This window comes from Mercenaria mercenaria, chromosome 4, assembly GCF_021730395.1.
Source record: "Mercenaria mercenaria strain notata chromosome 4, MADL_Memer_1, whole genome shotgun sequence".
Classification (NCBI taxonomy): domain Eukaryota; kingdom Metazoa; phylum Mollusca; class Bivalvia; order Venerida; family Veneridae; genus Mercenaria; species Mercenaria mercenaria.
The window spans coordinates 8,660,179-8,674,067 of record NC_069364.1 but is presented as its reverse complement, the minus strand read 5'-3'; the positions used below and the strand labels follow the sequence as shown (position 1 = coordinate 8,674,067).

The window sequence follows — 13,889 nt, the reverse complement described above, 5'->3', positions numbered from 1 at the left end:
AGATTTAGATATCTAAATAACTGTTTGAAGCATAGATTGCAGTTGAACGGACTCCGTGATCCCAAAGGACAAAAAACATTACGTGAATGAGGCAAAGTACGACAGATTTTTTTACGGACGCAGAGCATATCGCATGAACTATCATATTGTATGGAGTGATATTCATAGTGGTTCAGTACTTATAATTTTAAATATGTATTGCATACTAAGTGGCTGGGAGTGATTCTTAAATGCCGGGAACACTGGGGAGAAGTAAAGTATTAATGTTATAACTTGATTTTACCAGTGTCTTCATCTGTGCTGCTAGGGTAATGATACTAATAGGTTGCCTAGCCAGGTATCAGCCAAATAAAAAATAAAATTTCAAACTATCGTCAGATTATTTATAAAATACATTGTTAATTGTTATAATACTGGATTTTTTGCAGTTCAGATTTCGACTTTTGACGAAGTGCTGATTAAGCAAGCAACGATTGAGAATCATACCCTGAATGAATTCTGCCAACCAGTTAAAATTGATTGCGTAGAAAAAATCGACGACGACTATCTACCAGAGCTAATTGTTTTCAGGTTACCTGCAAGCATAGATGCCATTTTACAGAAGATGCATTTGTGTAGAAAAAGTTCCGTATTTCTTAAAATGTGGAAAACTCAATGCGAAAAATGCGATGGAGACTGTACGTCTCTTGTTGATGTTTCCAAAGTGTGGAAGCCAGTGTATGAAAGGTTAATTGATTTTCTTCATCATCTACGGATATAATTAGTGCTTTATAAAGACATTACAGTTTTATGTGAAAAAAAAAGAATCATGATAAACTAAAAAAGTTAAGATATTATCTTTTGCATAATAATAGGATTCATTAGTTACTACATTTGTATTGATAACAATATTTATATCATTTCCTGCACAAAGCCTGTCAATTATCTCACACTTTCAGGAGGAAAGCAATGTTTTCTTTTCAGGTTGGAAAAGGTTTTACGCGAAATTGAAAGCGGAAAGATACTTTTCTGTCAGTTTGAAGAGCTTTTAGGCAGTAATTGTGGAGAAGACTATGAACAGATTGTAAATGAACTAAGAATATTACAAATAAAGCAAGATATAATTGAAACACGTGTTGAGCAATTGAAAAAATACAGATATCTGGAGACGTGCAAGAGTGGAGCACAGTCATTGTTACGTCTGAAAAGCGAGTGTAACCTCGAGGGTGATTTTGAACAAATAGAACTTATAGCCGATGTAAATATATCAAACGTTTATATCACTAATTTCAAATGTTTTCCTGCTTTCGAAACATTCGTTTTCAGATTTATTTGTATGCATGTGGACATTTGTTAAAGACTAATATTAACATAAATATCACATGCTAACTTTAAACTAGCATTTCAGATATGAAAAATATTGTCTTATGCCATGACTTACATCATTGAGTACAATTTGCCACTGATAAGCAAAGTGTAAACAAGAACATTATAAATTAATTTTGGTTACAATATAGGCTAGTTCAGTCACAACTACATTCAGTTCTTTTTAATTACATTCAAGGATGCCAGAGAAAACATTGAAATGGAACAGTTTGACGATTCGCTTATGGATGCTTGCGAATTCCTTAAGGACTTTAGCCGTAGTAGAGCTGCCTGTTTAAACACATTTTTGAACTGTCAGCCGTTGGTACAGTGGCTGAAGGAATCAATGCATACATGTAAGCATAGGAAACATTCAATCATTTTATAAAGTTTAAACAAGTTAAATATGTCGAAGAGTTAATAACATACTGAATAACATTTAAGGGATTGTCATGGCTGTTTTTTTTGTTAACTTATTACCTGTTATAGTCAGTGTGATAACTTTGCAGTCTATATAAAATTTCTCATGTTACTGGATTAATATATAATACATTTACGCAGGAATTGTGTCAAATAGAAATGCTCGAACATTTCTCTATGTTATGATTTTCCCCTGATAGAATATCATTGCGTTTCTTTTACGTAGCGGGGCTCAAAGAACTGCAGGTATTTGTTGACTTGGCATCAATGTCTATTGGAGATAATCCATACAATATAGGCAAGGTACAGGCATTACACTCAGCAGTGACAGGATATGCACCACTCATATTTGACCTAAGAGAGGAGTGTGGCTTCAAGGAGCTACTAGACCTATGCAAATTGGTATGGAGGGAATTGAAAGCAAATCCAAAACTTCCAAAACAATTAGTAAGTCCTACATTCAAATTGTTTTCTTTGATACAAATACAAACAAGTTGCAAGTTTGCACTAATAATATTACCTGCAATGATATGTAGTAGCTATATCTGTGGACCTTATAGAAGAATATATTATATTTATGAACTTTATGGAAGAACAAATTGCTACTTAAGAAGTTGCAACAATAGCATACAGTGAAATTGTAGTTAATTCTTAATGATCATTCAATAATCAATTTAAAATTATTTCCGCTTGTGCTTAAAGCCGCTATAAAGGTCCGGAATAAGATTTATTTTCTCCCCAATACACGCCAAATGTTGTCAAATACATGACTTGTGTCTATAATTTTAATAATCACAGCGCGTAAGTATAATGAATTAATCATTTTAAATGTTGATATACTAATGTCAAATTATTCAGTCTGATGTTTATTTCAAAACTGTCCTCCCACACAAAGCATTTAACCGTTAGTAAAGATTTCTATTAATAAAAGTTAGGGTGCATCATATTCCTTTTTATTATATACCTATATAAATTCTGTAAACATTCGGCTTGTATTTCACAATTAAAAAAGGAACAGGCAGAAAAATATCTGTATTGTACCTTTTAAATTCCGTATTGTACCTTCCTTATTGTAATATGCATGACCTGACACAGTTCTATAAATAGCGCACATAAAAACTTTACTTAGTTCCATCTCAGTATCGATAAACATTGAAGATTTCGTTCTGTAACAAACAATAAGCAAAAAGGTCATTATAACAATAGATAGAGCTGGGATTTTGTATTCGGCTCTTGTGGATTTTGCAAGGTCGGATCACACTCGGCGCTTGCACTCGCCTCGTGAAATCAGATCTGGCAAAAATCCACTCGAGCCGAATACAGCATCCCAGATCGAGCTACTGTTATAATAACCATATTATGTATATCAATTAAACGGTTAATCCTGTAATCACATGCTGTCTACCTATAGTTAAATATATATCAGTCACAATAAATATGTGAACAACCTTTGTCACAGGTCAAACACTGTTAAATTTGCTGGTCAGCAGAAGCAAAAGTGAAAACTTTGTTGCTTCATTTAAAATATTCCGATGATATTTTGCGCGTAAATAACTTTGGATCGACTATGTTTTTGGTTTAAATTGATATCTGTATTTAATAAAATAAGTATCTGATTTTCTGCAAATTACCTTTTCACAGTTCAATTCTGGTTTTAAACTGAATGGTATATGATGCATGAATTATGATATTATCTAATATCTAATTATCTGATCTTTCAATGCATTTTATTGTTCTTGCGATAATGTGAAAATTACCTTTATAGATCATATCATTGAGTGAAATAAAGAGGAAAAGTGATTATACTCTATACAGCAGATGCATATATACATAGTTGCAAAAGAACAATATGTAGATATATATACTGTATTTCTGTTGTTCTTTGTAAAATATAAATGTAGACAGAGTTCATGATGTACATTTTATGCATTTGTACCTTTTAACAACATGGTTATTTAAAAAATAAAACATATATTGAGAACACGAAATGTACGTGGGGTTGGTGGCACATTGGTACCATCAGCTGCTGATAGCAAGATGAATTTAGAGTAGTGTCTTTGAAACGGAAATGTCCTGCAGTAATAAATAATAAATTGGTACACATAACTATGACACGGTCAATTATTCATAATTAAATGTGTTTGAACTATAAAGCTCTCAGTATATTGAAATCAGATATCGTATTTATGAAAATCGGAGGACACACATACACCTGAACTACTTTTCAGTTAGTTGTTAGTTGATGATTCAATTAGCTAATCATGTGTCTTTATATTATGTGTATTTTTTTCAAAAACATTGTTGATATTTTAGGAAGACACAAATAGTCAAATAGAATGGCTTACAGAGATAAAGAATGCACATGGGGTTGTAGAAGTTACGTCGATGATGCAGACTGAAGCCATCAATACCAATGGAACTTTCATTATCGGACGACAAGCACTCCAAGACAAAGAAGAATCAAACACCCTCCATGACTATTTAATGGTAACTTTATACGAGCAATTGCCTTTAGGTATATCGGCAAATATTCATATCTAAAATGCAACTTAGGAATTTAAAATAATTTATATGAAATTCTGTTCATCAATATGCAATTTTTTTTATTATTCTGAATTGTTTTCTCACCGTAATGATAATGTACAGTTGTATAGTAGAACTTGTGTTACAAATATTTGTCCTCTGACAACAGTCTGTTGCTGACACAGTCAAATTGATAGTACCTGGAGAGCTGGGAAAAAGGAAGAAAAGGAACTACACATTTTCGGAATTACAAGATTTACAGAGTAGACTCATGTTAGTTGCAGGGAAAGCTGACACAGGCACAGAAAGTGTAGAACGATTTACCATGGTAAAGAATTTTGTTGCGATATCGTAATATCAATTATAGTACCTTCGTCTAGATCGGATAGAACACTGTTAAAATGATGTTGCGTTTTACGACCATATAAAATCATGCCATGATATTGCATTGATTGCCGTGTTATTCCTATTTGATATTTGGTTCTTCACACAGATTCTTTATTTCATGTATAGCTGTCACATTGGGAGAGCACCAATGTATTTAACAGAATTGCTTGCACAGTATACCTGTAGTAGACCAGGTTTGAGATCGTCAGAAAATTCTGAATGTCATGTTGTTCCATACAACAAGTGCAAAACATTCAATGATAGAAGTTTCTGTACTGTTGGTCCAAAACTGTGGAGTTAACTGTCGTTAGAACTACGCAAAAGTAAATCAATTGACACATTCTAAAAAATCTTAAGACACTGTATTTCAGAGACTTCGTGTCATTGTTTTAAATATTTTATAACTGTTTTATATGCGATAGAAGCAGGTGATAATGTTTAAATTTTTGTAAAAGGTTTAACATTTCAACATTTATATTTTCAAAGTTCGTTTAATTAAACGTAAATGTTAGTACATGCTCTATGGGTAAGATAGTGTGTAGTTTTTGAAATGGTCTGTGATGGCTGCATTAACCAGGGGGTTTGAACCTCTATATGCAGCCCGTCTGGGCGTACCATGTAAGGCTTTAAGCACTTGTATTCGCAATAGGGGTAATATAACCTCAGAGGGATGGGTGCGGTCATGACTTTTTGTTTAAATAAGGCTGTTATGATTATTATTATTGTTATCGTTATTTACTGTTATTATTATGATTATGTACAACGCCATTGAATATGTCATTGTATAGAAATAGGCGTTTAATCAAATTATTCAGTTTCAATTTCAGTTTCGTTTAATTGCATAGTAAGTATGATAATGTTCGTATTCCAGATATTTGACAGTATAACAAGACTCGGCAAAGTGTTCGTGAAACTGCATACGTCGGGCTGTGTTTTGTTTAAAGACTGGTCTGCACGCTTTATTTGTGATCCTGATCCAGCTCGACCTGTGTGCGCTACAATTACCTTCGGTCAAGGTGACGAGGTCCAACAACTGAAAGTAAAGATCATCTATAAATTGAGTTATATTATTTTTCGGACTTAAACATACATCGTGTATTTCAGTTCAGTCCGTATTGCACAGTCTATATCAAATAATCATAATGTAAACTTAAACTACCACAGTGGCTATAAACCTGGAAGTTAATTTAACAATTGTCTGTTACCACATGACGTTGAACTCTACATATAACCAGTTTTTATATTTAACCAAATTAAATATATCTGCTAAGGACTTTCTGCAGTAAAAGTTCACATCTAATGATGAAAAAAATGATTGCATGTAACTTTCAGGGAAGAAGGACTGTTAATGAAGATTTAAAAGATATGATACCAAAGATTGCAAGATTTATGGAACTTTGCCATGAAACATGGCTGCAACATATCAATGACAAACGCTGGACACACACGCACCTAAACTATTTTACTGTCGACCAGCTTGTAATTTTACAACGGGAACTAGTGAAATTCGGGACAGATGATAAGCCTTCTCATTTAATTTATCCGCTGTTGTCTGCTGTCAAGAAAGGCTGTACAGAAGGCAATATACACTTTCTAATTGGTCACGTCATATATTTGTTTGTTTGTTTCTTTCTTTTGGGTTTAACGCCCTTTTTAAACTATATCTCAGTTATGTTACGGCGGACAATTAACCTAAGAAGTGTTCCTGGATTCTGTTTGTTTGTTTGTTTGTTTTGGGTTTAACGCCGTTTTTCAACAGTATTTCAGTCATGTAACGGCGGGCAGTTAACCTAACCAGTATTCCTGGATTCTGTACCAGTACAAACTTGTTCTCCGCAAGTAACTGCCAACTTCCCCACATGAATCAGAGGTGGAGGACTAATGATTTCAGACACAATGTCGTTTATCAAATAATCACGGAGAACATACGCCCCGCCCGAGGATCGAACTCGCGACCCCGAGATCCGTAGACCTGGATTCTGTACTAGTACAAACCTGTTCTCCGTAAATAACTGCCAACGTCCCAACATGTGTAAAATCAGAGACAATGTCTTTTATCAAATCGTTACGGAGAACATAAGCCTCGCCAAGGGATCAAACTCATGACCCGGCGATTTTTTGCGCTTTCCCTATTGAGCTAAACGGCTGGGTCTGATATATAGGTATATATACAGGTGTTCAAACTATTAAAGAAATAACATTGTACCGTTTTAAGAAATATGAATTTTACTTGCGAAAGACACTTATGCAGTTAATCAAACACCATTAACAAATAGAAAAGTGTATCATTTTAAATTAATATTTAAAACATTTAAGTGTGTAAGTAGATATTTTGCTTTAATTTTTTAAGTACAATTCAACCTATTTGAAAATCTATACTCGTTATAGTTTTCTAATCAAATTTCATAGATCTTCAACATTATTTTATCATTACTTAATTATATATACTTGTTATCTTAGATGATATTCAACAAGCCATATTGTCTGCCAAGAATGTGATTGGCTGGGAAGATGAAATGGAGACCGATGACGATAAAGAAATGGATACTCCTGGATTAGAGAAAAATGAAGACATCGTTGAAGACGAAAGGAAAATGACGTTCATACGTAATCTTGTTGACGCAGGACAGGAAGAGGCTGTGGCAATAAAAGCTTTGGCTCATGTTGATGATTTAGATGATTTTAATCAAGGTAACGTTGTTTTTTTTTAAATTATATAAGAATGAGCATAAATTTACTTATTAATACCTCTTTATTTAAATTTATGTGTTTCCCTTTTAGGAGAGATGATTGGTTATTGAAATAATAGAGTAATGGTATGTATCTCTTAATGGTATAAATGAAAATCATACCAGCAATAGGTTTTGAACAGATTCCAAAGTACACACAATATGGACTTACTGAAGGTTGATACTCTGTTTATATATGTAGATCAAGTTGGAATACTGTATATTGTGTTCATATTTGTTATAATGCGTGAAGACTTTTGTATTACTTTTAAGGAATATTGTGGTGTATTGAACACGGCGATTCTGATATGTCAGATGAAGATGATATGAGCGAAGGTGAAAACACTACAATCAAATCTGATCTTCAGAGGTCTTTCGAAGGATGGAGCAAGTCAGAAGTTTCTATGCAGTCCATAATAAATGCCAATTTATCTTGTTTGGGACAGCACAGGTATTGCTGTAATTTGATGTTTCTCCTTAAAGTATAAGGCGGGCTTTACGACTTTAAGTAAATTTAGAATAAACATTTCGTAAGTAAAAGATTTATTGGGGCCTTCGTGGCCGAGTGGTTAAGGTCGCTGACTTCAAATCACTTTCCCCTCATCGATGTGGGTTCGAGCCTCACTCGGGGCGTTGAATTCTTCATGTGAGGAAACCATCCAGCTAGCTTACGGAAGGTCGGTGCTTCTACCCAGGTGCCCGCTCGTGATGAAATAATGCACGGAGGGGCACCTGGGGTCTTCCTCCACCATTAAAGCTGGAAAGTCGCCATATGACCTATCATGTGTCGGTGCGACATAAATCCAACCAGAAAAAAAAATCTATATTAAAATCAATTATTGTAAGTATTTTAGGCTCAATTTAACTAATATAGTATCATTTAATTCCCTGATAACATTTAAATATTTCAGCAACATTGGTGTTGAACCTCTGATACATGACTTGCAACAACTATGGAACCGTTTCCTTACGTCCATATCATCTAACATTAGGGACTATCTGAGCATCGAACACCTTGGAATAATTCTCCAACAGCTGGCTTTTAGTGGTACAAACAATTACATTACAGTAACTGTAAAGCTGTAAACGTTAAACTCTTTTGATTTTTTATGGGACTAATGAAAATTGTTCTTTTAATTTTTTAATAGACACAGTTCACTTTGAAAAGATCTATGTTGTTCAGAAACAAATGTTGATGTATAGCTTTTTTATTAAATATAGAAAACGGTTAATAAACGCTACGTTTATATCGATCCCACACCATTTGTCAACATACTTTGATCTACATGGAATGGTTCAACAACAGAATGCTACATATTTTAACATATCTCCCTCAGAAGACACTTTAAAGTCATTAAGATAAACGTTCTTTTGCTTTGTTCTAGATTTGGAAATGATAGACAGATCATTACCACCAGGGATCAAAGAAAGCATTCCGAATCTTCTCGTATGTCCAAAAGGTAACTTGTCTAAATATTGACTGAAAATGAAGCAAAATATGTATCTTGCTACATCCGACAATTCCTACTGCATTGTTCTTATAAAACAAATTGGATAGTGTGTACAACGAAAGTATTTAGTTGTATCTGTTTGTTATAGCAGAGTAATACCCTTAATTTATCTGTTCTGTTTTTCCCAAATGCAGATGATGTCCTTGTGACCGCACTGTCAGTATACATGATGGATAAAGGCCAGCCGTTGCCGCAATCGGACGAAATATTGATGTGTACTTCAAGAACAACAGTTCAGGAGGTAAAATTTTAATTAGGAAGATGAATTGCCAAATGTTTTGATATGATATGTTGAGCTGTAAATTTATTAGTTTAAGAATAGATTTAAGAGCTTTATACGCTCGACTTAGTCATTTAGAAATAAAATGCAGGAACGTGATTTAGAAATATTTTAAAGTCCATGTCAATAGATTTAAGCTCAAAGGATGTAAAGATGATTGAATGATAACTTGAATAGGACAATACTTCGTAAAGTCTTAGGCAACGTATTAATTATTTATAATCCATTGAAGGTGGATATATTCTGGAGAAGAGCCTTATTTGGTGGAGGCAAGAAAATTCACTGCCTGTTACATGCCGATTATCTTGAGTACGAAGTAAGTGAAGTGTCAGAGAGACTTCTGAAAGACTATCTTCTAGAAATCAGACATAAAGCAGGTATATCATTAATCATTCTCGCATGATAAGTTCTTTTGGCAGTATTCAATGCAACCAAGCAAAATAATAGCAGACATGGTTTGATTGCGATGTAAAAATTTTGAAATGTAATGAAAAGTTAATTTACACCTCAGGCCCACTTGCATCAGCTTAAGAAGAAGTATGTTAGGCGGAGTTCTTTGACACATGTATTCGATGGACTCCATAACAATATAACAACACTAAATCGAAATACGTAAAATTTTTTACGGCCGTCACTCGGCCTTAAAGACTTGAATTGTGATAATTAGTAAAATCTGTTTTAGAATTAAGGAAACGAATAAAGTACAGAGTACAAATACAGAAAGTAGAAGAAACAAAGCTTAATCAAATTTTGAATACGTTCTTTTATATAACAATCTAGGTATCTGTTTATTTGGACCCTGATGTTTCGTGGAAATTTTAAACGAAACACGAAACAAACATCATTAGATGTGCAATTTATCTTACAAACTTCAACACATTATTTTTAACAGCGATATTGATTAAAACTTATAAACATATCAACACAAACAAAATGAGCAAGTGTTAAATGATAAAAATTGGTTTCTATTAATTGCAGATGTTAGTTATCGTCTGTGTGTAATATGCGGACAAGAGAATGAATATCGGTCAACAATGGTGTCATTTTTGGATAAGTACAGAACACAAGCTCCACCAGTCAACAAAGAGAAGCTTAAGGTGGACATAGCAGATAGACTAGCTGTGCATAATTCAGATTATGCATTCAAACCTGCAGCTTTTGTTGATAGCGATAGGTAATAATAATATAATTATATGGTAATTACATACGGCATTGGCAGCTCCGTACAAAAGCTTAAGCCTACCCTTTCACGACAAAAATATCCACAAAACAAGTTCATACAGAAATGGGTAAAGCATTATTTAGAAACGTTAAGATATCTTCTTTAATTGTTCTGTTTAACAACGACAGAAAACATATTTCTATAATGCTAAAATTAGTGAAATTAAAAGAAATGTGTTCATGCTATAAATTGCATTTATGTAAGAACTACTTAAAAAGCTACATCATCACTAATATTTTATTGACAGTGCTACTGAGACTAAAGCATTTCCTTAGAACGGGATAAATGTAATAATTTGAAATATTTCTGGCTTGCAATGATAACTATTTCTTTGTAGATCCACAGTGCGAATAATAAAGTCATGGCGTGCAGGTGTTGGGAAAACGCTTTTCAAAAGAAAGAAGTCGAAGGAATTGTTATCTTTAAATGATGACAGTGTGTCGACGGATATAGTTACTATCCCATTACAAGAGAAGCATGTTGATATTCACTATGTAATAGAACGGCTGTTGAACCACACATCAATGCCCGGAGATCAGGCTGTTAAATTGTTCCACATTGATATATCTCATGAGGTAAGACATTTACTTGATGAGTATCCTATATTCCTTGTTAAACTTTTATACTTAACAGATAACGGTCTCAAAGCAACACAAAACAAGCCCTTTTTCTGTTCTGTGCATTAGGGGATCCGTCGTCAGTTTGATTTACTTATGACACCGTCGGAAAGTTATAAAGTTTACATAGCTTAAAGTCTAACCCATTCGAGATAATTATGGTCTATATGTTTGAATGCTATGAATATACATTGAAATGAAATTATCGATAATACACAATAAAATTTAATAAAAAAAGTTATGTAGCAATAATGTTATTAGATTATCTTTGATCTTAAATATATAGATATAAGAAACATTTCAAAGCAAATACTATATGTTTTAACGATTTACTCTGTCGAGTAGTTTTAAATCAAATCTAAGCTAGTAGCTAAAGTAAATAATTTCTGTATCATTTAATATTTGTTTTTATTGATTACAAGTATTTCTCAATCTACATATATAACACAGTCGACATATTATTTGACGTGAAAGTTTGCTACTAAGTATGATCTCCGTTTTAATCAAAGACCATTTCTGTCGAAATGATACAATAGTATGGGTGGTTTACTTAGTTAACACATTGTGAAATCGATTATTAGGCGCTTAGAAAAATTCACTAGACGACTACAAATTCCTTTATTATTCCACAAAAAGTGTGACCTCTTATCATTATTTGACAAGCACGGTCACGGTAACGCCACGCACGCAGAACAACTTTTTGTCGCCAGATGCGCAAAATATTGTGTTTCCTATTGCATCTGCTTTTAACATGAAAGACGTATTATAATCGAATAATATATGTATTTGTATAAAAACTTGTATCTAAACACTTTTGATCGGTTATGCGCCACCGCGAAATTATTCCTTTTATGACCTTTTCATCGTGTTTAGATATATTAAAGCATTATTCTTGTATATATTGTCTCGTCATATTATTTATCATATTATAGTAGAATGCAACATTTTATCGAAATAATTGTTAATCATATTATAAATCGATCACTTCTAAAGGTACAAGAAGGCATCGATTATTTGCTGTTCAATTTGCTGATTCTTGGATGCCTGGTGGATAAAACGGGATATGTTTGGAGAAAGTTAGATACAGATTTGTATTTAATTGAAACAATGCCAATAATGACACCAATTGCAGAGAAACAGGTTAGTATTAGCTTTCTTTGTAAAAGGGGATATTTATGTTTTGACAGATCTCCAAATGAGTGTACTACTGCTCATGAACAGACTCAATCAAACCGAGTCTGCAATTTTCACTGTTTGCATTGTTCTCGGTGCTTCCGGGGGATCTACTTTCCAGATTATTGTTTGTGTCTGGTTTTAAATTATTTAAAATATATTAAAATATACTTGATTACCTGCGGCATGAAAGCGCAGGTATATTGGAAAGCAAGAAGTAGTGTAGCACATTGGTGTTTTCACGTGATTTTTTACCGATATATGATTGGTTTATCGCATTTGATAAACGCAGTTTGGGCAATATAGCTGGCAGACCAACATTGATGCCTAACTGAGCAACAGGGAAGTTTTTTTTAATACTCTTTAATATCCGGGATTGTGGGCCTTCGTTGTTATTTCTTTATATGATATATAGAGAAATGCTTGTGACCTGAATTCCTCATCCAATATTTCAGATAATGTATGCAAACTTTCAGCAATTATCAATATTGATATCTTCTTGTGCATAAGGGAACACTTTTTTGGAATTGCTCTTTAATTTCCTTTATTATTTTCCTGTGTTGTTTTTGCTCTATATGTCAACAAAGTCCGGATGAAGGCATGAATCACATTTGTATTTCAATAGTCCAGGAATGTAACCAACTGAGCTAAACATTATGTTATACATGAAAGGGGAATATAGTTATTTGCTCAAAATAATAACATTCAGAATAAAGAAATACAAATTTCATACATCTACTTGTAAAACATGTAGAATTGAGTAATATTTCCTACATGAAAGCGTAATGGTATAATAAAAAACAAGCACGCTATTCACCCATAATTTACTTTTTAGGCTGAGTGGTCACACCTACATCTATAACAATGTTTGGCCTGTAAAACTTCAGGCCGCAGGAAATCCTTGATATGTTTTACTTTGAAGTGAAATGTTTTCTTTCCTGTCCTAATGTGTTTCGCTATTGAATATTAGAAGTGATACAGTCTTGCTGAATTCATGAATTTGTATGACAGTTTGTGTTATACATTTCTTAAATACTTCTTAAATATCAAAAAAGTATTTAAATCTCTTGTGAACATCTGATATGTCTGTTATATTTTGCAATGATTTAATAGTGAATATTCACATAAGGCTCCTTTTAATGCTTTTGATAGCTAACATGTTTTTAAAATGGAATTGAATACGAGAAGATGAGATTATGTATCTTAATTTGCTATCTAACATTTTGTCCGCTACACTTCCTTTGGTACCATTTATAGTTTATATTTATTTGTGACTGTTGTGTTGAAGATATGTGGATGTCTGTCAATCCTTTGCCTTTTTGTTTGTGTGTAGGAATTGGGATATCACTGTATTCATCCGATGCTGGCATTCCTGCCAGACATAACATGCAGATCACCACAAGAGAGCCTTGAGATATACAAGGGGGAGATGTTACAGGGTGAGCCTCATAATTATGTTCAGATCGTTTTTGTTCCAATATTTTGCTTCTTTAGAGAGTGCTTGCAAAACCTTTATGATCGTTTGTTTATTTCCTTCTTCTACTTTTGCTTATTCATCCCTTTCGTGCAAATTAATCACACATGATTCATTTAATGACCAGTAAGTAGGTATTATAATTTTCTGACAAATTTAGGATATTGTTCCTCTACGTTGTTGCTTATTCTGGAAAACATAATTTTGAT

At 33.3% G+C, this 13,889-nt stretch overlaps 1 protein-coding gene across 1 annotated transcript in view; it reads left to right on the top strand.

Annotated features, from left to right (window-relative positions):
* The window catches only part of LOC128556117 (E3 ubiquitin-protein ligase rnf213-alpha-like), a 76,258-nt gene that overhangs the window by 44,330 nt on the left and 18,039 nt on the right, over nt 1-13,889 (top strand). Inside the window, exons 17-34 of the mRNA XM_053540036.1 lie at nt 429-726; nt 964-1,237; nt 1,544-1,700; nt 1,991-2,211; nt 4,078-4,251; nt 4,457-4,615; nt 5,546-5,713; nt 6,007-6,253; nt 7,135-7,365; nt 7,677-7,854; nt 8,315-8,451; nt 8,789-8,863; nt 9,049-9,155; nt 9,427-9,571; nt 10,173-10,368; nt 10,754-10,991; nt 12,027-12,173; nt 13,540-13,645. Of these exons, the coding sequence (XP_053396011.1) occupies nt 429-726; nt 964-1,237; nt 1,544-1,700; nt 1,991-2,211; nt 4,078-4,251; nt 4,457-4,615; nt 5,546-5,713; nt 6,007-6,253; nt 7,135-7,365; nt 7,677-7,854; nt 8,315-8,451; nt 8,789-8,863; nt 9,049-9,155; nt 9,427-9,571; nt 10,173-10,368; nt 10,754-10,991; nt 12,027-12,173; nt 13,540-13,645 (3,258 nt within the window). The remainder of the gene's footprint in view (nt 1-428; nt 727-963; nt 1,238-1,543; nt 1,701-1,990; nt 2,212-4,077; nt 4,252-4,456; nt 4,616-5,545; nt 5,714-6,006; nt 6,254-7,134; nt 7,366-7,676; nt 7,855-8,314; nt 8,452-8,788; nt 8,864-9,048; nt 9,156-9,426; nt 9,572-10,172; nt 10,369-10,753; nt 10,992-12,026; nt 12,174-13,539; nt 13,646-13,889) is intronic.